General features: G+C 40.8%; 1 protein-coding gene and 1 long non-coding RNA gene across 3 annotated transcripts in view; one reads left to right on the top strand and one right to left on the bottom strand.

The window, feature by feature from the left end:
* Window positions 1–17,635, bottom strand: LOC134417595 (uncharacterized). Its single transcript, XR_010027596.1, has 2 exons — window positions 17,535–17,635; window positions 1–260 (listed from the first exon to the last, which is right to left on the bottom strand). It is a non-coding gene; the product is annotated as an uncharacterized LOC134417595 (long non-coding RNA).
* The window catches only part of RPS16 (ribosomal protein S16), a 29,860-nt gene extending 8,254 nt beyond the window's left edge, over window positions 1–21,606 (top strand). Inside the window, exons 1-6 of one of the 2 annotated variants that reach the window (XM_063154976.1) lie at window positions 17,864–17,949; window positions 18,038–18,093; window positions 18,791–18,892; window positions 19,601–19,697; window positions 21,234–21,281; window positions 21,410–21,606. In XM_063154976.1, the coding sequence (XP_063011046.1) occupies window positions 18,046–18,093; window positions 18,791–18,892; window positions 19,601–19,697; window positions 21,234–21,281; window positions 21,410–21,555 (441 nt within the window). In that variant the 5' untranslated portion in view covers window positions 17,864–17,949; window positions 18,038–18,045 and the 3' untranslated portion in view covers window positions 21,556–21,606. Of the gene's footprint in view, window positions 1–17,863; window positions 17,950–18,037; window positions 18,094–18,790; window positions 18,893–19,600; window positions 19,698–21,233; window positions 21,282–21,409 lie in introns of those variants that run through there. The other variant, XM_063154977.1, reaches the window with a different exon arrangement.
* The last annotated feature ends 450 nt before the right edge of the window (window positions 21,607–22,056 follow it).

Genomic DNA, 22,056 nt, shown 5'->3' with positions numbered 1-22,056 from the left:
GCATGCAAGAGAACAGATTTAATCTGCATTGTTACAGGGGTCACTGGATATTTCCCTTCCTTATTTACACATATTTACTGAGAAGAGAGTGAGACCACATGGTAATATATTTTTAATCTTAAGTATTCCTGCAGGGCAGGGCTGGACCTGGAGACCGGCTGCAGTGTCACAGGAGCAGGAACTGGTAGTCCCAGGGGGTTGAAACAGCATCCTGGCTTGTGGGCAGCACAGGGGGAGCCCTGAGAAGGAGTCAGGGACACCTAAAATGAAAAAAAATGGTTTGCAATGGGTGCCAAACTTTTAGCTGGCTACATTTAAATGAGGTAATCCTCCATAGCAGTTCTAGGCTTATTGTGTCTAAAGAAATTTATCGGGAGACATTCTCACTAGCTGATTTGGAAATCTTACTTTCTTGAGTGCTTGTGCTTTCTTTACCCTAGTCCTCTGTCACTTGGGTGATTTGTGCCAGGCAAATGGTAACCAGGCAGATGTCCTCTGCAGAGAGTTCTCCAGCAAAAAGGCATTAAACACTTCAGCCTTTTCATCTGTTTAGATCTTTCCTCCCCTCATTGCAGCAGACCAAAGCTTTCTTGGCCTTCCTCTTACCCTTATTGCAATTACAGAAGGATTTCCTGTCACTCCTTACAGGCACGGCCTATCTGCTGCTCCCTCCCTAACCGTGTTTGTCTCCCTTGCTGTTGCAGCCATGCTGGGGTTTTCAGTGCTCTCCTTCTGAACCCAGGTGGGTAACAAAGCCTTCCACAGCAGTGGCTTGCACTCCCATCCTCTCGTCTCACAACTTGTTTCCCTCTGACTTTACCTTTTCCCTCCCTTTACCTATCACCCTTTGAGGCTGGTGAAATCTGCTTATTTTTAGTACCTATAGCCTCACATTCTTTCTCCTTACAGAAATTAGGGAACTCCAAAACTTCAGAAGTAGCCCAGGTTGTTCCCATAATTATCTCTGAAGTTGTTGAATAGATAATTCTTGTGTATTATTTTCCCAAGTAGTTAAAGTACTGCATTACCACTCCTGTCCTCTGAATGCAGAAATGTAAAAGCATTCAGAAATAATAAAATCTTAATATCTCTTTATTTTTTGGTGCTGAAACTGTTCCTCACTGATATGTTAGCATATGAAGAGGTTAGAAAAAATTAATTTATTTTTAAAAAATATAATTCACCTTTGATACAATATACTCAGATAAAGGTAAACACAACTCTCAGGTCTTGTAGTGTAATTGAGCAATCTGTTGGAAACATGAAAACTGCAGACAGCTTTTAAAGAAGTTGTTTGTAGCTACATTTTGATTCTGTCCAAAACTGCAGAATAATTTAATACTACAGGATCTCACCCATATTGCAATGAAACCAAGAGAGAATTTCTTGTACTCATTGGTGGATTTCAGCTACAACTGCAAGTATGGAACAAAATGAGATGTTCAATGTTCTAAGTCAAATCTCAATAACCAAAATTGGGGGGAATATTTTTAATTGTTTATAACCATAACAATATTTTGCTTAAGATTCCCATGTCCTATTTTATTTGCTTTATAAGAAGCAGAGTGTTCTTAAAAAGCCTCACGTGCATGGATTTTGCAAAATGCAGACTATCTAAAATATCCCTCTAAACCACAAATAGTAGTGTTTTAGCATTGGCTTTATTTAGCTTCACTGCCTTTTTGAGTAATCCATACTGCTTTAAAAGCTTAACAAACAAATAAAAAATTATGATAGTCAACAAAATACCAAACTATTGGTGTAAACAAACCTGTACAAGCATAGTTCAGATGTAGGGAAAGATGAAATACAATCCAGGAAGTAGTGGATAGTATGTCTAAACTATTTTTCTCTCTTCATGGGCAAGGTAGAAAACCACAAAAGATGTTTAAAAGGGAAGACGAAGTGGTAGTTTTATCTTCTGCTCTTCATTTTCTTGGCAGAAAAAGAATTACAATCAAACCATGGACTGATATCACCAGAGCAGCAAAATTTGGGTGAATATTTTTAAGTGCAAAAGCACACTTTTCATAATGACTATTGGATGAAAAAGAAACGACATCAGTATTTTTATGAAAGGAAGACACTTGACATCACAACACCGAGTGGAAGTGAAAGTTGTTTCTAATTCACCATAAACTGTTTGCATCTGTAGATGTGCAGTGGGAGGATACGCAGTAAATATTTTCAGACTTTTGCTTGTTTATTTTTGGGAGCACTTTGCAGATGAAACTTGCACCATTCTCATCAAAGATAAGGCAGATTATGGCCCTGGGATGCTGTACAAAACCATTTTTCCATTATTGGAAAGAGACACAGCATTTTTAAAAGACAAAGTGACAGGCTGATAAGGGTTTTGTTCAGAAATCACAGAGCAATGCAGCATGTCAGAGAGGTGTGTTTATTTCACCAGGTCTCGATTTAAAGCAGAGGGGAGCTGGGGGCTGAGCAGCCTGGCACCTATTCCTGTGGGACACGACAGTGCCTGCTGGGTGTTGGCATTCCAGCAGCTCTTGCTCCCGCACAAAAGGAGCTTTCACTTAAACTGAGAGGTATTGAGTAACCAGCCCCTGCACAACACAACAAACCAAACACAACTGTCTCAGCAAGGCTCTATTAAATCATGGGAAATTTGCCATGGCCCCATGATTTTTCATTTTAATTGGAATAAGAAAGATTTCATCAACAATTACAGAGCACAGCAGCAAGAAATCTATGTTTTTCTTTAGCAGCAGTTATTGTGCACAATAGACAAAGAGCTAAGGTAGGAACAAAACTCCTTTTCAGTTTAAACAGGTATCTAATCTGCAGAAGAAAATAAAATATAGAGTCAAGATCTTTCAGATACAAAATACACTGAAGAGGCAAAATCATGCCTTTTCCACAGCCCTAATACGGCTACAGCCAGTCTTCCTTACTTCTTACAAATTCCTCTGCTAGTGCTGCAGCAACTTCTCCCTGCTCCTTGGCTTCTGCCTCCTCCTTGAACAAGGGTTTTCAGAGGCATTCTTTGACCTTCCCAGGTGCTGCTCATTTAGAGTTTCATTTTATAGGCAGTAAGTCCAGTAGGGGTCAATGAGGACCACAAGCATTAAAAAACAGAATGCAGCTTATAGACCTAGAATTTTCACCTTGTTATAGACCTAGAATTTTCACTATGTGAAACTAAGCATTTAAATATTATGCCTCAAAGGTGGTATAGGAGGCCATAATAATTAATTTTAAAGTTATCATTTTAATTAATACATATCATAGCCTACCAGCTATGTTTTCCAATGTCTCACAGCCTTTGTGAAAATGACACACTGTTAAGCAGAAGAGGACAAGACTCAGAGCAGGTTAACTTGGTTCAAACGGGATTTTGCGGCCTGAAAGACTATTAATGATCCACTGTTTCCTAAACTAAAGGTCACTATTCCATCCTCTGAATTTCCTACTCAATTCAGAGCAGGCAGTGTAAGATTTGGGACCTGGGCATCAGTGTGCAATACAAACCTATGTCTGGAAGACAGGTGTCCACTTTAGGACACAAGGAGATGCATGTATCTCTAAAGGTAATCTAAAAATTACCTAGCAGATATTCATCTAGAAATGCTTGAAATTATTAAAAGCCAAATTAAATAAAAATTTACGACTGTGCCACTGCAATCCAAATGTGAATGCTGTAAGCAGTGGTAGGAATGTCCTGGAAGTAAGCAAGAGATACTGGGCAGCTCCTGTGTGGTAACACCACATGGATCAAATTTTTTCACATTCAAAAGATGCTTATGGAAAAGGTATGCTGGGGACCTACAAAAATACCCTTGGTTGGGATCAAAAAGGTGAATAGAATTATTTCTTACAATAAGGGTGGTGAATTAAATTCAATTAGTAGAGAACAAACTGGAAACAAATAGAATAATTCCTTTTTTAAAATGCAGAATTAATTGAAGACTTTGGACTTTAAAGTTCAAAAGAGCTAAGAAAAATAGGTGAGATAAAATCATGGAATGTAGGTCCAATGCTGCCTATTAAACAGGACAATCCAAGTGCAGTTTATATGGGAGGAAGAGTTAATTGCTATTTTTTGTTGCTGTTTCCTATTGTTGGAAATAGCATTCTGAGATGTTTCATTAGCTGTACATGAGTTGAAAATAAGAAGTTAAATATACTGATTGAAACCACTATGGAAAGAGCATGTTTTTATTTTCATTACAGTTAAGAGCACTGATACCACACAGCTGATGAGCTATTTTGAGTGATGAACCATGCCTATTTTGTCATCCCATACCCTTTCCTGTTGTAGCAAAAGAATAATTCTAATTCTCAAAGCTGAACTTATTGCCTAATCCACATTAATAGTGAAAAACATAATCAAGACTAATTTGATGAAAGAAATGGCTTTTGATTAAATAATGCTATGCAGAAACACCAAACAAATTAAACATGCTATTTCCCAGAGTTGCATTCCTCTCTAGTCCTGGTAGAGATTGAATTTGAGTGTGCAATATATCATGTTTAAATTCACTTCTGTTAATAATTTCATAAAAAATACACAGAGACCGGTAAATTGTAGGCTAAAGGGTAGGACACTGACAGTGGCTGTCATGGGTTTGCTAAGCAGGAAAGCAGGAAATTGCCAGACCTCCCTTCTTTCACATTTCTCCCATGCACAAGGGACAGAAAAGAGGTATCTTTTTCCCATGGAAAAAAACCCCAGCAAAACAACTTAAATTCTAAACTACCTCCTACACTTTCCTTTAACTCCTGAGAGTTAAAACCCTAGCTGCATATTGACCAGCTCTTGGCTCCTCACAGTTACCCAGTGTCAACTCTGAAATCTGCAGCACATTAAGAAAGCACAAGCTGAGGACAGCCCAAAGTAAATTGAATTAAAATTAAGACAAATATTGCAGAGAATATAATTCCCTTTTTATTCAGTGCTTTGACAGAGTTTCCATTCTGAGATGCCAGAAGAACAGAGAAAAAAAGTGGAAGAATCAGGGAGAAGTCATTAAAATCAAATCAAGGAGAAATCAAAGGCTCAAAATAAGGAGTGCACCTTATTTTGAGCCTTTATGATCTTCTCTTCAAAAGGCAACTCTGCAAACAGCATGCAAGTATAAAGTGCAGTTTGAGAAAAAAACCAAATGAATAAAATAAAGAATATATCGCATCAGTCAATCTCTATTTCAGGAAGTGATGCAAGCAAAGTCTGCAGCAAAGTGGGCCTCCCAGAAATACTCTGCCACCCACAGCATTGTGTAACCTTCCTTTGGTGTGAAACACGGCTGGGCTCAGCTCCTGCTAGCAGCACTTAGCTGCAGCCCTTGCAACCTTGCTGAAAGTTAGAGAAACAACAAACAACTGCTGTCATTCCCCTCTCTGCAAAAGTGTGTCTGATTAAACTCCTCTTACAAAGCCCTACAACAGCAGAAGAGTCCTGCAGTTTCTGATGGGAAAACTGCCTGCTCCACATCCCACCAGAGGGAATGGAAATGCTAGTTTGCTTGAGAGCTGTTCATGTTTTGGATCTTGCCTCCTTTTAGAGCTCTTGGCCTTCAACTTTATTGTCTGGGATTTTTTCCCATTTCTCCCATTTTCTCTCCCATCAGCTAATTTTCTTTATTTCTTTCTACTTACAGTTTCCAAAACTGAACAAACAAGGAAAATACATGGTCAGGTAACAAAACTTAACACCTGACAATAACATTTAGGCAAAACTTATGCAACAATTACAGCTGAACAATTACTATACCACATCATTTTTAATTTGGCTGCCACCATAGTAAGTTTTGCATACAGAATATCCCACTGGACTACCTGATACTTTCTAAGCATATCTACATGGATTATTTCCTGGCAGAGTAATGGCTGCCTTAAAACTATTGACTAAGCAAAGTAGGACTAGAAGAGAGCACATTATTTGACATAATCTATCCTGCTCTCAGGATATTTGGTTGTTTTTTTTTCTCCCCTATTCCTTTGAGGCCACAACTTCCCACCGCTGCCGCAGCAACGGTTCATCTGCTCTTGCTTTCTGAGCAGGGCTGGTGGCAGGAAGCCACAATTGCTCCTTGTGTTTATTTCTCCCCATCTCGCAGCCCTGACAGAGTGAGTCTATTTGGATAGCAAGAAGCTGTGGTAACTAAGCGGCCACAAAATTTAAAAGGGACATTTCCAGCTACTGGCACTCCTAAGAGTAAGTGCAAAGCAAGTCTTTTATAATAGAATATTTTTTTAATGTGAATGGAATGAGAAAAACAAATAGCAGGTTTTGTGTGGGTGCTTTACTTACATAATCTTAAACTAAATCTTCCTGCTTAAGAATAAAAAGCTCTTCATCCTAGAGATGGCTTTTGCTGAAAAACATTAGCAATAACGTCACATTCCAGTTACAATCCCTATGTATTTCATATTCAGCCTTTCTGTGAGAAGTTCAGAGGCATGCACAGCCCATGCACAGTTCCTTCTTTCTCTAGAATGTAGTTCCCATTTCCTGAGGGAATCAAACAGCCAGACCCACTTAACTCTTTCCTGGAATATTTAACACCCTGTGTCTGGAAGAACTGTTTCAACCAAGCAGAGAATACATTTGAAGGGGTAGGTCTAAAATGCAAGCTTCAAGCCCAGACCTCAGCTTTGCCAAAGAGGTAGTGCTCAGATCTAGGACTTTGGTTCAAGGTCAGCCAGTGAGTCACGAGTAGACTCAGAGCACATACTGGGATCAGCAATACTCCTGGTCCTGCCTCCTGTGCCTTCTATACTCTTGTTTTAGTATAGAAAATAACAACTGCAACGCTCTCCAGGAAAGACTAACAGAATGGTGATGAGACTGCTAGCAGTAGTTATTCTTCTAGATGGGTCACTAGAATTAAAGACAAAATTTTTTCATCAGTGGTGTTCCTGAAAAGTAAGATTTAATCCTATTAACATCACCACAGATTTCAGGTCTTCTGTATTCATGCACAAGGGTTTGATGAGATCAGGGAGCAATTTTTACATCTCAAGCACTATTATCTTTAGTGGACTTCCATTATAGACAAGGAAAAGCACATTTTAAAGAAGGGGCTATGCCTGCATTTCTGCAAAGGTGAACTCTGCCTAATCTCTGCACATGCCTGTCCTCTGGATACCCTGCTGCCAGCGCAGCCCTGCTGGACCTGAGGTGATGCTCAGTGCCTCTGCACGGGTTGAGGGCTCGTTTGAGGAGGTTTGTGCTTCCTTAGTTTTTCCAAAGGATGGGCAAGATTTCCCAGTGCACTCTGCCTGCCTTTTACTGCTTCAGGGATTCAGAGCAGTCATAAAGTTTAATTGCTCAATTAAGCAGGCTTTACAGTTGCTCTGTGTTGCTAGAGTGCCACAAAGCAGATTGAGCAAACTAGTGAAGCTGGATCATAACTGTGTTAAAACCAAGACAAGCATATTTGTGCGTGTGTGTGTGTGTGTGTGTGTGAGAAAAACATTCAATATGTGGGCTAAAGAATCCTAAATACAGAAGTGGGTATAGATTGTTCAGGAAGGCACATATTTCGGTGATGTGGAGTGAGTTACAAGCAAGAACCCTAAATCCCCCATATCTCTTTGCAGGATGGCAGAGGGAGCCCCCAGTGTGCAAGTCAAGCTGGCACAGCCAGGGTTCTGTTTGGGCTGCAAGATGGAGGGGAAACACAACAGCTGAGGCTTCCTTCCACTCTCCTGGGACAGCAGAAATAACCTGTTGTGAACAAAGCACAGGAAAAGGAAAAAAAACCTGCACACAAGCATCTATGACAATTTGCCAATGGAGGAATCTAAACTCTCGTGGGGAGTGGAATTCAGTGAAGGTGGCTGTAGGTGAGGGCTCAGACCAGCTCTGCTTCTCATCGTCTGCTTGACCTTTACCAGCTCCCTTTGGCAGCCCCCCAGCCTCTGTCCCCACCCACCATCGGCGGGTTCCTGTTTCTTTTCAAGTCTCTTGGTTGTGGGTGACGCCGGATGCACGTGCCTAAGGAGAGCACAGCAAACACTTCAGGGTGGTGGAGGCCTCTAGAGACAATTTCACTACAAATAAATTCTTTGGTTATCTTAATGCCAGCAGGAATCTCAGTAAAATGGTTTTGTGTTCAAGAAAGATGCCTGCTTACTTCCAGGTTAATAATTTTTCTTTTTTTTATTAACAAAGCAGTTTGCTGACAAAATAAACTATTGGCTAGAGCAGTGCTGCTCAAACTGCCAGCTATGGCTACTGAAGGAGCCATGCAACAGTTCAAAAGGGCTGTAGCTCACAAAGAGTTAATCAAACCACAATACTTTTATTCTAAACTGTCAACAGTTCAAGCCAGTAAGTGTTTCTTTTGGTAAGTGGGTGTTGTGGAGGGCTTGCAGGATTTTCAGAAACAGACAAATCAAAAAGTAAGCCATGCTTGGAAAACCAAAATAATATAAGAGTGCAATGGACAATAACATTAACCCTCAGCTCAGACCCGATAGGATGGTGCCCATTTGGTGAGGCACTGCCTGTGTTGGGGTCATGCTCAGCTCCTGACTCTTCCCACCTCAAGGAGCTACTCCAGTCCTCCTGCTCCCTGACAGAGTCACATTGAAAACCATTGCTTTTGGGATCCACGTCAAAGCTGGTAGCAATATTTTTTCAAGCATTATTTTTGAGTCCGTGACAGTAGTACAATCAGCTGATTTCTAGTTGTTCTTTAGTACAGATAAGTAGTGACAGATTTGAATTAGTACAAACACACTTCACTGTAGCTTTTCTACTAGTTTTGAGGTGCAGGTCTTGCTTGGTGGTGATGCAAAAGCCACAGAACATTAGCATTCACCCCCATGGCAGCTAGCATTGGTGCCAACCCAGTGTGCTCCCGCTCTCCATAGCACAAGGACGGTCACAGCTACGTTGGGCTGCACACTAGCCAGCTTTGCCCTCCCCATCTCCTGCCACCCACACACATTTACATCAGCACTGAGTCTGTTCCAGGCTGCTTGTCACAACCCTCTGACAAAGCAAAGAGAGGCAAAAGGATAAAGGGTTCAGAGAGAATTAGCAAGGAGGGAAGAGATAGAAGGAATACCTACGTGGAGTGGAATATGCTTAAATAGATCATTGACTACAGTTTTCAGTTGTGTTGAGGAAGCCTTCAGTATCAAGAATTCTACAGGACTCCAAACAGATGACAGAAGTTGCAAAGGTCACTTTAAGTGAACTGATTTCAAATCTAGATCAGATTAGAACAACTGGAGGTCTGATCACTAGATGGTTATGCATGAGTCATATGTGAAATCATCAATTGCTCCTTACAGTGTAGCTTGAATGAAACCCTCTGCCCAGCCTTTCCTCTGGAGAGTTAATGCAGGAATAGTGAAAGAAAATGCATTTTTTGATATTCATTTTTCATACTCAGAACATCCCATAAAGTAGTTGTTTCTTTTCGACATTTGGGAAAAAACAACTGCATACATGCAGTGTTATGTTGTTTGGACCAGAGCTACCTATTGAACAGTTGTCACATCATAGCTCAGGGACACATGCCAACAAATTTGAAATCCAAACTCACAGACATTAACAGGAACATGAATTTAGATAAAATGTGCATTTCAACCTCTAAGCAGGCAAGCCTGCACTGACATTGCTCTATATAAAGCAAGATTTCTGTTGCTACGGTTTCCAAATGGCCTCATTGTGAGCAATCAATAAAGGCACTGAATGAAATTGTTAAATTAAAACTGCAGCTCCTGATGCTGAAGGCAAGGACTCTGTGCATGTTCAGTCACAACTATAGGTTAGTTTGTTTAAGTCTTTGTATTCAGAGGATTTGATCACTGCACAGAGCAAACTCATGCATGCACAGCCTGAGATCACACAGAGATGGTCGCATTTTCTTTTTGCACAAATGATGGTTTGACTTTTGAGCTGTTGAAAGGCAAATATGTGTCAAGATCATGACATACAACTGCAGTGTATTTTGTTCAAAATTACAAATTGCTGTATCACATTTTAGTGTTTCTTTAAAGCACTATTAATATTATTTCTGTTACATATGAACTATATGAATAAAATTTCAAAAAATAATACAATACAGAAAATGTCAAGTTTTCTACAATTTTAGTGAAAAAGGTATAAACACTAAGTACAGTCAAATTGAACATCAACAAATCTGAAACTGAATGCTGTCTATGGATAAAAAAGTATTTCTATCAGCTCGATATGAAGAGGCAAAACCATATAATTATCATTAAAGATCACTTGGGATGACAGAAGATTGTGAAAAATGATGGTTTTGGTTTACTTATCTAAAATGCTGCTGACCATGGAATGGAATTACATGGTAGAGATTATATGGGACCTTCTTTTCAAAATACTTTAACTCTTAAAATAAACAACTAGCAACTGAGTCCAGAATGCATAACAAACAAAACTGAAGAGCTTTTAACCCCAATCTTAAAAAAAAAAAAAAAAAAAAAAAAAAAGGAAAAGTGCTTATTTAAGAACAACTAAGAATAACAGTTCAGAGCCTCTTTAAATCAAATGGAATACATTTTTTAAATCTTTAATATCCTGATGTATTTGTCCCAAGCACAACCCTGGTGTGTCTGTGAGATACTTGACCTGTTTCCTTTCAAATCCCTCAAAATAATGGAATTGGCAAAACAGAAAAGTTTACTCCCCTTGATACAGGCAGTATGCTAGATGGAAAATAAATGTTCCAAAGATTTCCAATGATAATCAACGGAAGTCATAATTACAAAAGGTAGAGGTACTTTAAAAAGCTTAATTTTCAATTAGACATAAACTATGAATCTATGTCATTCTGCAACAGAACTCTGGTCCTAAGTTAAGGCAGAGGTTTTGTATTCCCTTGAGATTTAGGCATCTACATCTCATATATATTTTAAACATTTTTAAAATCTGGCATTCATTTCCAATCTAACCACTGATTTTTGTGTGGTATAAAATCACCAGAGTTTGTATTTCTATACTTACCTTACTCCAAACTCCTTCATTTGACAAGACTTTGAAAGCCAGCATCAACTGTGTCTTTCATGTGTAAAACTAGAGGTGCCAACCATAAAATCACAGAATCATCTGTGTCAGAGAGGACTTTTAAGATCATCAAGCCCAACTATAAACCCAATACTGCCAAACCCAACACTAAAACATTTCTCAAGTAGCACATCTACACCTCTTCTAAACACCTCCAGGGACAGCGACTCTGCCACTTCCCTGGGCAGCCTGTTCCAGTGTCCAACCACCCTCTGGGTGAAAAACCTTCTAATATCCAACCTAAACCTCCCCTGACACAACTTCAGGTCATTCCTTCAGGTACTGAAAGAACAATGGACTACTGGATGAGACTTTATTTGTATGAATGTTCCAGTCAATCATCATAGGATACAGATATAATTATTTTACTTTGTGTGTGAAACCTTCTGTAGAAGAACAAAGTACCTTACAACATGTGAACTTTGTCTTCATAAATAAAAGCATCTGGTTTGCTGTCTAACCATCTGGCTTGTCTAAAGTTTATAGTCTCCTGAGTGTTATTCACAGGCCCACATATGAGCAAGCCTCCACAGACATTTTTATTCAGTAAAAGCTTTCCCAAGCCCCTCATTTTTTCTATCTGTTTTTGATCTTGTAAAAAAATGTCACTTTAATACGTGTGTTGTAATACTGCATGTGTTTGTGTTTCTGTGAACTGTGCAGATCTCCTAGTGTGTAGATATTATGGGCTAGATTCTCTTGGGAACAGTGGAGGAATGAACTACAGAAGAATCATTTGGAGATATCAGACTCTACAACTTCTCTGCGGACTCTGAACAAAGGGCAAGGATGGATAGATTACTTTAAAACGTATCAACTATTAACATGTTACAAGGCATTGAGAATTGTTTCAGTTCAAGAGCTACAGCTGCTAATTGGTAACAACCACTTTGTCAATCCTACACCAGACAGGTATTCTGCTGTGTTTGACAATGCCATGATTCCTGACAGCACGCAGCATCCAGATAAGCTAGCTGTGTTCGTTTCTGTGTGAATAAAATGTGTTATTATTTTCCCTTAATTCTACAAGCTGAACAGTCACTATGTTTCTGCCTGCTCTCTCAGTTTCATAAACACAAGATTTTCCATCCAGAGCCCTTAGAAAGCCTTGCCAAAAGGGTTCATTCTCCTTTAGAGTTCAACTGCTCCAGTTTCTGAAGAAAATGTCTCAGTTCTCTGGTAGGTCAGTAAGTACACAACAGTTCGCGAGCTCTGATACTTCTGCCTAATCTGCTCTCTTACCACAGGCAATGGAAAATGTTTCACTTGAAACAACAAACATTCAAAATCAGAAATAGAAATTACCTCAGTAGATATTAATATAACTTCACAGAAGCCTATCTCTTTCTGCTCTAAACTATGACTGATGTTTCAGCAAAGTAAATGTGCGCATATTTAAGGCTTTTTCTGTAGTCAATAACAATGATTGCACCTCTTTATCTATTAGAAGTCAGGAACTTTCTGCATATATTACGTCAAATGTGTGATTTAAAGAGAAGAACAGACCTATGGATCATGGAGTGCAGTACTGTATTTGCAATCTGAATATAATTAAGCCAACTGGAGCAAAAATCTTACATTTTAAGTGTGAAATAGGTATCTATTTCTACAGTCACTCTTCCTCATATTTCTTTAATATAAGAAAGTAGAAAGGATCCAAATACCCTGCAGAAGTTAAGACCCAGCACTCTCTTTCTGCAGAAGAGTTGAGAAAGGGCAGCTGGATCCCACTGGACCCTGCTGTGCTTAGTTTCTAAAAATGGGAACTAAACTGAGAAGCAGCCTCCAGGGGCAGCAAAATACAGCAGGAAGCTTGGAGATGCCGTTCTGTTCTAAAAAAATAAATTGTTTCATGTACATGATTCTATTTATTTCTTTGCTTGTTAGTGTAGCTTGGGGGTACTGGGCTGTTGCCAGGGCAGCTTCTTGCAGCTTCGATTCCTGTTGACATCCAAAAGTGTGAGTGTGTGAGCTCACGCACACATACTTAAAAGCAGCTTCTGTGAGTGCAGAGGAGAAGCTTTAATTCTAATTTGCTGTCATAGATTTCACTGAAGCCTTGTATGCTGCAAGAGAGATCCACCGTATATTCCAAGTCTAAATCCTAGATCATTCAATTTAGGCCCTATCATATAGACACATTCTAAAATGAGCCGTAACTTTCCATCTGGAAAGTTAGTGTGTTAATTGATTATACAAACTTCCAGCCACTGTAAATAGGATTCTGTTGCAAATTTAAGTCACAACTTTTTTCAGATTTCAGCAACCACTCAGGTAACAGAACTAAACAATGAGCCTTAATCTTTGTATGTTCAGATACAAGATGGGCTTTGTACTTCTATTGTTTATTGTACTGAAAGACCTAGCCTATTCATTCAAAATGAAAGTCAAGACAATCATGAATTGTGATTTTTCCCAAGCAGCAATGCTAAGCCTGGTCCTAAGTAAACTATTGTATAGCTAATTATTTACATACATTGAATTTCAGTGTGAATGAGCCTATCACTGTGTCAATTTCTGCTTTACAAATCATCTCATGTTCTCAATCTCAATGCAATATTAACATTTTTAACCTGCAAATGGGAAACAATATTCACACCAATCAGGATAACTCACATCCTTATGTTCCAGAGCTTATGCTACAGAGCTTCATTTGAGGAGGATAATGAGACCGAATTTTTTGCTTTAGATTCTAAATATATTTTTAAGAAAAAAATATTTATTGCTATGAAAATCTTGTGTGATCTATATCTGTTTTCAGAACATATTTCCAGGAGCTGGGAAGATTTGTTTTCTGGCATGCATCAAACATTTTTCCATTGGCCACAGCATTCTTGCACTAATTGAGTTTAGAAAACTCTTCAGCTGCTGCCTGGATGAATACAATCCGTGAAAAGCAAGCCTCAGAAATAATGGGATCCATTAGCTAATTACACTTTATCATCAAACATGCATCAGTTGCAAACTGTAATATGAGAACTATATTCTGCTATCCCAGACCTTTCAGATTATAAAATCTGCCATCAAAAAGGGATGTCAGTATCTCCTTTCCTGAAATACTTCATACTTCATAGTTACGGAATCCATTAATTCTCAAAAGATACAAAGCTGTACAAGACCAACACTGCCTTCTGAAGAGATGATTTTGCTGTCTGAAGTAAAAACTTCAGAGAATTTGCTTTGTTTATCATGGATGAAATCCGAACAAATCTGTTCCCTAGTTATAATTATCCACTCTGCTATAAAACCACACAAAATCCTACGAAGTACAATCAATTGCAAATTGGGACATTTTGGTAGAAGGCATGGATATTTTGAAATGTGATTATGGACTATGTAGAAGAGTGTTTCTTTGTATTTCCCCCAAATGTTTTTTTTACTTTCACAATAATTTTATATCCTATGACAATATATATAGAAGTAACTGATTGTATTTTGCCATAGCTCTTACCTTTCTATTTATGTTTTAGATAATACATGAGGAAGAGAATCTCACTATTTCTCCCATTATTTTTGCACTGAGAGCATTTTCTCTCCTTTTTAAAGAGGAGGAAATTTAGAGGCACATTACAGCTGGCCTTGTTAACATATTGACCTTGACTCTTTGTTGCCTTGCACTCTTGGCAGCCACATAATTCCGTGCTAAGCGGAAGCTAAAACACCGCCGTCCTCTGAATGTTTACCTTCTGAACTTACATGTGAATTTCATTTCAAACAGCTCAAGATCTGAGCAGAGAACCAACCATCACGATTTCACATGGAAGTCCAGTCACTTGCTGTTTTAAATTCCAAACTACATAAAATCCCAGAAAAAACAAACCCCACGCAAGCACATAAGTCACAAAAATCTTCAATATATTTGACTCCCGTGTTGCCAAATAAAGTGTGAGCATTCAAGCAACAAGTATGTCCAAATTTAAAATTCATGGGTTGCACTGCATCAGCCTGACAGTGTTGGTGGGCAGTGGACTGACACAGGTTTCGGACTGCAGTGTGGTACTATGCTCCACACTGGCAAATTTCCAAAGAAAGATTCATTGCTGCTCTTCTCAGCCCAGCTCACTGGCTCGGCTCAGCTCACCTCTGTCCACCTCCTGCCATTCCCTTCCAGCCCTCCTCCCTGTGGAGCCATGTTATATACACAAGGTTTGTGCTCCTGTCACAAAGTGAATAAACAAGTGGAGATGCTGTCAGGGATATTCCTTACAGTGCTACATCCTGCTGCCATACCCTCACTGTTCCCAGAAAACTGAGAGAGCATCACTGCATGTGGCTGGTCTGTGGGAGATGAGCAGGCCACAGCATAGCCTGCAATGAGGTCAAAGCAGCCCCAGGAGGAGGTCAGCTAGTGAGACTCTCAATCCCTTAAAGCCTCACTAAATGCCCACATAAAAGATTTAGTAGTTGTAAGAATCTTGTTGCTACAAAGATACACAACACATCATCTGTGTATAATTAGTAGAATGACTGTGAAATAAAGTACTTAGATTTCTGTAAAATCCAAATAGTTTTCCTTCTATTAGGAAACAATAAAATGCCCTATATATAGATGAGTACAACCCTGCCAGCTTTCTCTGAGATGCTCTTTCTGCTAAGAGCGGTTTACCAGCAAACATGCTTTAATTTCTCTGGGTCAGATTATTCCCTATAGGAGTCCTCACACTGGTGCAAAATTAGGTTAACAAAAGAAAAAAAAAAGGCCACCAAACAAATGCCTTACATTCCACAGGTGCAATTATTTCCCAAATAAAAAGGAAGTGAACACAACATTTTGTAGGTGGTGCTTGCAGATTCTTACCATGTATTCCTTTTAAAATCTGAGACACTTTAACATTTTAAAGTACTCTGCTCTCAGTAAAACTAAACAGGGATATTGTTGGTGCTGGGACATTTTGTAGAAATATAGTGTCTAACCTGAGGGGTTTATTTTCCATTCTGGTGTCTTTTTTTTCCCCTTGTTTTGTGCTATTCATGTTCCAGTTAACTCTTACAATGTTACACAGCCTACAACTTCTTAGCTCTTATTCCTTTTTTATGCTAGAAAGCAAAGGGAGCAAGCAGCACAAAGCCTTTAACCTTATTTTCCCGGCCAACTTATCACTATATGTTGGTTATTGTCTTCTTTTGCTAATAGAAGGAAGAAAGATAAATGTATGTAGGCATATCCCCGGCTTTCACACATGCTCCTCTAGGATGATTGTTTTCAGTTCCAGGAAGAGCATGCAGCAGATGAACATTCAAATGAGGATGAATTTTAAAGCACCTAAGAAAGCATGCTCCCAAAATGTAAGTTTTATACATGTTAAAATTACCTATTTAATGGTATACTTCAGATTAAAACACAGGCTTTCAGTAGCAGGCCTTAGATATTGCCCACACAGGAAACAGATTTAAAGTTGCTTTCTTTTTTTTTAGAAGTTCCCTGGACACCCAGCAAAACTGAATTACTAATGGCTCACCTTTGGGTTGATCATAAGTATTAGCTGAATCCTTTGGTCTAACTGGGTTAATTAGGTATTATGTTTTCTCTTTTTCACCTAAATAAAGGTTTTATAATGTCTTAATATTCCAGCTCCTGCAGCTGCTTTCATTGCGCAAGTTTTAAAGATCTCTGGTGCCCAGCCACCTGTTTTCAGCAAACATGTAAAACCTGTCTTGACTCTGAAATGTCCACTCATCCTCAAGAGCTAACTGAAACTGGCCATTCCCCTTCCTCCAATGATAGGGAAAGGCTGGATGATAGACACGTGTGACTGCATAAACACTGTTCCTTAGGAAACAGCCTTGAAGAAATAAATCACTGTTTGGATCACATGTTAAGGCTTTGTACAATTGAGGGTTTGAGATGTGCTAAATCTTACACGTTCTGCACAGTCCTATTCACTTGAACAGAACTAATCACTCCAATTGCATAAAGCTAAGTGCTTGTTTAAATCCTCACATGACTGATGACTAATGTTCAGTATTTAAAATCCTGTCCAAAGACAAAGAAACTGATTGTTTTATTTGAGCAGTCAACTTTCTAATCATCACAGTAATTTAAATCTCTATCATTTACAATGTCTAAGAAGCATGACCTCGCTTCATCAACAGATTCTCCTTTTGTCCTTCTAGACAATTTTGCATACTATATACCACTGCATTAGAAGTAAAATATTTTCAGTCTGAAAGTGACTTAAACTCCATGCTTTATGACAGATATTAAAGAGAAATAGATGGAGACAGAAGATAAATTTGATGGGGTTCCCTGAGTGCACTAAATCTGAAAAAACCTCGGAGTTGATTTTAAATGTAACCATCACTGAGTATTTAAATGGGCATGAGGCAGTTTCTGAATATGTGTCAGTGTGCAGTGCTAGACGCGAATACAGGGCTTACTGCCTCATCTTCTCCAGCTTACCAGAGTTCAAAATTATAAAGGCCATGGAGTTTGTATTGTTGCATCTCTAGGAAGTTCAAAGAGCGACTGTGAGCCTTTCGGGCACGGCAGCATTTTGCTCCCCTTACATTAGAAGCCCACCTGGGTTCTGCTTTGTGACCGGGGCCCAGCACAGTGCCCCGCGGCGTCAGCAGCGGAGCGGGCCCCTGGCGGCTGCCCGGGCTCTCCGTGCCAGACTTTCTGTACCCAGGATCTTTCTCCCCGTGCCCGGGTCTCCGTGCCCGGCTCTCCATGCCCAGGCTCTCCGTGCCCGGGCTCTCTCTCCGTGCCCGGCTCTCTCTCCGCGCCCGGTTCCCGGCGCGCCTCCCGCGGCCGTGCCGAGCTCGGGCGGGGCCTGCCCGCCGCGGGGCCGCAAAGCGCACCAGCCGGGGCGGAGCCGGCCGCGCTCTCTGTCGCGCTGCCGGAAGCGATGGCGTTGCGCTTTGCGGCACGGCGCCCCTGAAGCGAGGCCCGGAAGCCCCGTGCGGCCTTTCCGCGGAGCCGCCGCCGAGGACGGGTGAGTGCCGGGGCGCTCCGGCCTCGCCCGCCCGCGCCCCCGCCCGCCCCCGCCCGCCCGCGCTCACGCCGCTCCCTCTCTCTTGCAGGAACAGCCATGCCGGCCAAGGGTCCCCTGCAGAGCGTCCAGGTCTTCGGACGGAAGGTGAGGCGCGGGGCGGCGGCCTGCACCATCTGCTCCTCGCTGCCGGGCTGGCCCGCGCCTTTGGGCCGTTCGCGCTCGGGGGTCGGGGCCGCAGCTCCTCGCCGGGGCCGTGCGGCGGGGCTCGGCCGCGGGAGGGCCGGCGGGCGGGGGGTGGGAGTCCCGCCGCGCAGCCCGCGTGTCCGGCTCCGGGGCCGCCGCAGCGCGCCGTGTCCCTGTGGCGAGGGCTCTGCTCACCTCGCGGTGCGGCTGGGCGGCCTCTCACCGGAGTGTAACGGGGCGGCCGCCCCTGTCGCCCCGATCCACAGCCGCCTGGCTCACCATTGCCGGGATCCGAGGGACGCGTTGTGACGGGGTGGCGGGAAGGTAAAGTTCGCCCTGTTGGATGGAATGCAGCGTCTCGAATAATTCACGGTACCAATCTCTTGAGAGAACACGAGCCACAAAACTACGGTGTTGTCGAACGGAAGGGTTTTACCTTCGTGTACCACTAAGTCTTGTAACTATAAATCAAACACTGAAACTTTTTTCAAGATAATGTTTTAACACTGTGACAATACTTGGAGGTGTAGGGAGAGATACTGTTTAGTGCATAATGTTAGTCTGGGGCGTAAGACTAGGACTTGTTAAAATGAAATTAAAATTCCTGCTGCTTGTGCAAAAATGAAACGCTGTGCTAATACACCTTTGGATTTTTTAGAAAACTGCAACGGCTGTTGCCCACTGCAAGAGAGGGAATGGCCTCATTAAAGTTAATGGAAGACCTCTGGAAATGATCGAGCCCAGAACTCTGCAGTATAAAGTAAGCATCCACCCAGCCTCTGCTCTGCATCCCTTTTTATACATGTAGTTGCTTCACAATGGAGACAAGTGCCTTGTCCTACTGAAAGTACCAAAATTTTTGGTTGCTTACCTAAAATACAAATGCTGTTAGGAAAATTCAGTAAACTGCACTTCTGTGATGGGGGAGGTTTTGCTTAAAAGGTTTCACTTAAATGAAGTATTTTTTGCACTTCCTATCTACTTTCTGAACTAAAATGGGTGACTTAAAAGCTCTCATTTAAAAAAAGGTTATTTAGAACTTCATACCATAGCTGCTGAACAATGCTAACAGAATCTGAAACTATCTAGATAACAATAAAGTATAATAAATTGTGAAGAAAACTACCCGCAGACTACTTCAGGTCTTCAGTTTTAATGAACTTGACTTACTTTTTGTATGTAGTTATGGCATTTTAGCTAGACTATTCTCTTGTTCTTAATTCTCGTGTACATGTGCTTTGCTACTAAGATATTTGAAACTTAAATAAACCAAAGACTTCAGTAAAAATGCCTTATGACAGCACTAGTAGATGTCAGAGAACTGTGTAGGAGGTGTACTTGACCTGGGTGTGTGCTTTTAAAATCAAGGCTCCATTTTTCAGAAGATTCAATGATATCACATTTTGTAAAGCTACTACAAGCTCTGATCCTCGTTACAAGTGAATTTTCTTTGTGCCTTGTTTCCCAGCTGCTGGAACCTGTCCTCCTCCTGGGGAAGGAACGGTTTGCTGGTGTTGACATCAGAGTCCGTGTGAAGGGTGGTGGCCACGTAGCTCAGATCTACGGTAAGGTTTTGGGTGGGATTGCTGGGATGGGCTGGAGTGGGTAAAGCCACTGTGGTGAGTTGACACTGGCTGGATGCCTGGTGCCCACCAAGCTGCTCTGTCTCTCCTCTCCTTATCTTGATGAGGAGGGGGAGAAAATAAGATTGAAAAACCTTGTGGGTCAACATGAATGCAGACTAATAAAGTAAAAGTAAAGGCTGTGCACTGAAGCAAGGGAAAACTAAAGGCTTCCATCAGCAGGCAATGTTCAGCCACTTCCCGGGAAGTGGGGCCTCAATACCTGTAGCAGTTGCTCTTCCTTTGGTTTTACTGCTGAGCAGAGATCCTCTGGTATGGAATAACCCTTCTGGTCAGTTTGGGTGTCAGCTGTCCTGGCTATGTTACCTCAAGATCTTGCCCGCTCCTAGCCCAGTGGTGATGGAGATATCTTGTAGGCTTGTGCAAGCACTGCTTGGCTGTAGCCAGAACACAAACCAGATTAGAGCTGTCACAGGAAAATCATCTCAGCCAGACCCAATCCAGCCATGTATTTAAGAAGAGGCTTAAGTTTGGAACAGTGACTTGCCAAACTGTTTTTTCTCCACTGTGCAAATGTAGTTGTTTATATTTTTATGTGCAAAGCTGCAACAGAATAAGCTGAGTGAAGCAAAATGAAGTTTTGATGAAATGCATGGGAGCTACCTGTACATTGTGACAGGCTAATTTAAAGGCAGCTGAGCACAAGGATTTTAGGAGGGGTTTAGCATTAGAAATGATATTCTTAGTTGTATATTTCTGTGTTGCTCAGAAGCATCTTTCCAGTATGAGCAAAGCTAGGCAGTTTTCTCCTTGCAGGGAAGGCTGGGAATATATTTACATTAGCTGTTCTTAAGAGTTCTGCTCTTAATTTGAATGTAGTTAGTGAAGTGGAGCTGAGGCTGCGTAAAAAACAGGCGAATTTCAGGCCTAAACTTGATACCATGTGTTTTTCAGAACATTCATATTTTCATCAAAATCCCGGTGTTAATATTTTCACAGATAAGTGTAATGACATCCTGACAGTTTCTCCCATTCTCCTGGTTTGAGCTCTGATTACTGTTACTGAGCTTTGTTTGTGTTGCCATGTTCTAGCACTCAAGACCATCCTCTTGTTCCTTTTGCATCCTTAGTCATCCAACACACAATCAGTTTTGTCTTTGTTGAAAAATATAGACATGTCAGAGAACTGTATTCGTAAGATTTTGAAAGTTGACTGCTTGTAGATAGAAGATGAACCTACATTAGTACTCGGGAGAGAAGGTGATGTGACAGCCCTTGTGCAATATCTTGGCTAGCTGGCAGCTGTCAAATCGACAAATGAACTGTGGGTGGCTTGGCACAGATTTCTTAAGCTTTGCCAAAGTAAGGGTCACGTGGACTATGTGGGACGGGATATTAAGGAGAGAAAGGACAATTTGGCAGTGAACAAAATAGCACATTTCTCAGATAACTGGCACTTGGTGTTTGGATTTTAAATAGATTTGCAATTGTTACTGATCTTTTATTTTTGTTTAACAGCTATCCGTCAAGCTATTTCCAAAGCTTTGGTGGCTTACTATCAAAAATGTAAGTAACTTTGATTGTTTTATTAGCTTTAAGTGGAAGTGTATGGCTTTTGGTGGTTTTATTGCAAAAACAATTTGTTCCATGTGAAACTGCTTAAACTAAAGATTTTTTTTTTCTCTTTTGAACAGATGTTGATGAAGCTTCCAAGAAAGAGATCAAGGATATTCTAATCCAGTATGATAGGACTCTGCTTGTTGCAGATCCTCGCCGTTGTGAATCCAAGAAATTTGGAGGACCTGGTGCTCGTGCACGTTACCAGAAGTCTTACCGTTAAAATTGGTCTCTAGTCATATGGCAGTCAATAAACAGAAAGAATTTGATAATTTTCATGTTTCTAAATTGCCTTTTCTTGGGTGGGTAAATAGATTTTTTCACTGTGTGTTAAGATTGATACACATAGGGATTTGTGTTACAGTAGTATCAGAGGGTCGATGGCAGTTCTTTTTTTATCCTTTCATAGTAATTCTGGTAGGGTTTTAGGAGAAAAGAAAATCTTTCTTCTGTTGAGGAATGTGTGGTTATTCAAACATAAAGAAGGCTCACATCCTGGATTCTGCAGGCACATGGAACAACACAGTGGTTTATGGACCATTTCAGTCTTTACCCTTCTGGTAGTTTAAACGTTGTCAAAACCAAAATAATTATGGGGGCAGGGGAGGGGCAGTGTGTTGAGCTCTTGCATTACCAGATAATGCAGAGATTGAGTAGTTCTGGACTAGTATATCTAAATGTAGGAAACATAAAATACTTAGTGTTTTGTAAATATAGATCAAGG

The sequence above is a fragment of the Melospiza melodia genome, chromosome 4 (genome assembly GCF_035770615.1).
Source record: "Melospiza melodia melodia isolate bMelMel2 chromosome 4, bMelMel2.pri, whole genome shotgun sequence".
NCBI classification, from domain to species: domain Eukaryota; kingdom Metazoa; phylum Chordata; class Aves; order Passeriformes; family Passerellidae; genus Melospiza; species Melospiza melodia.
Note: the sequence above shows the minus strand (reverse complement) of the source record. Positions and strands in the feature narration are given on the sequence as shown.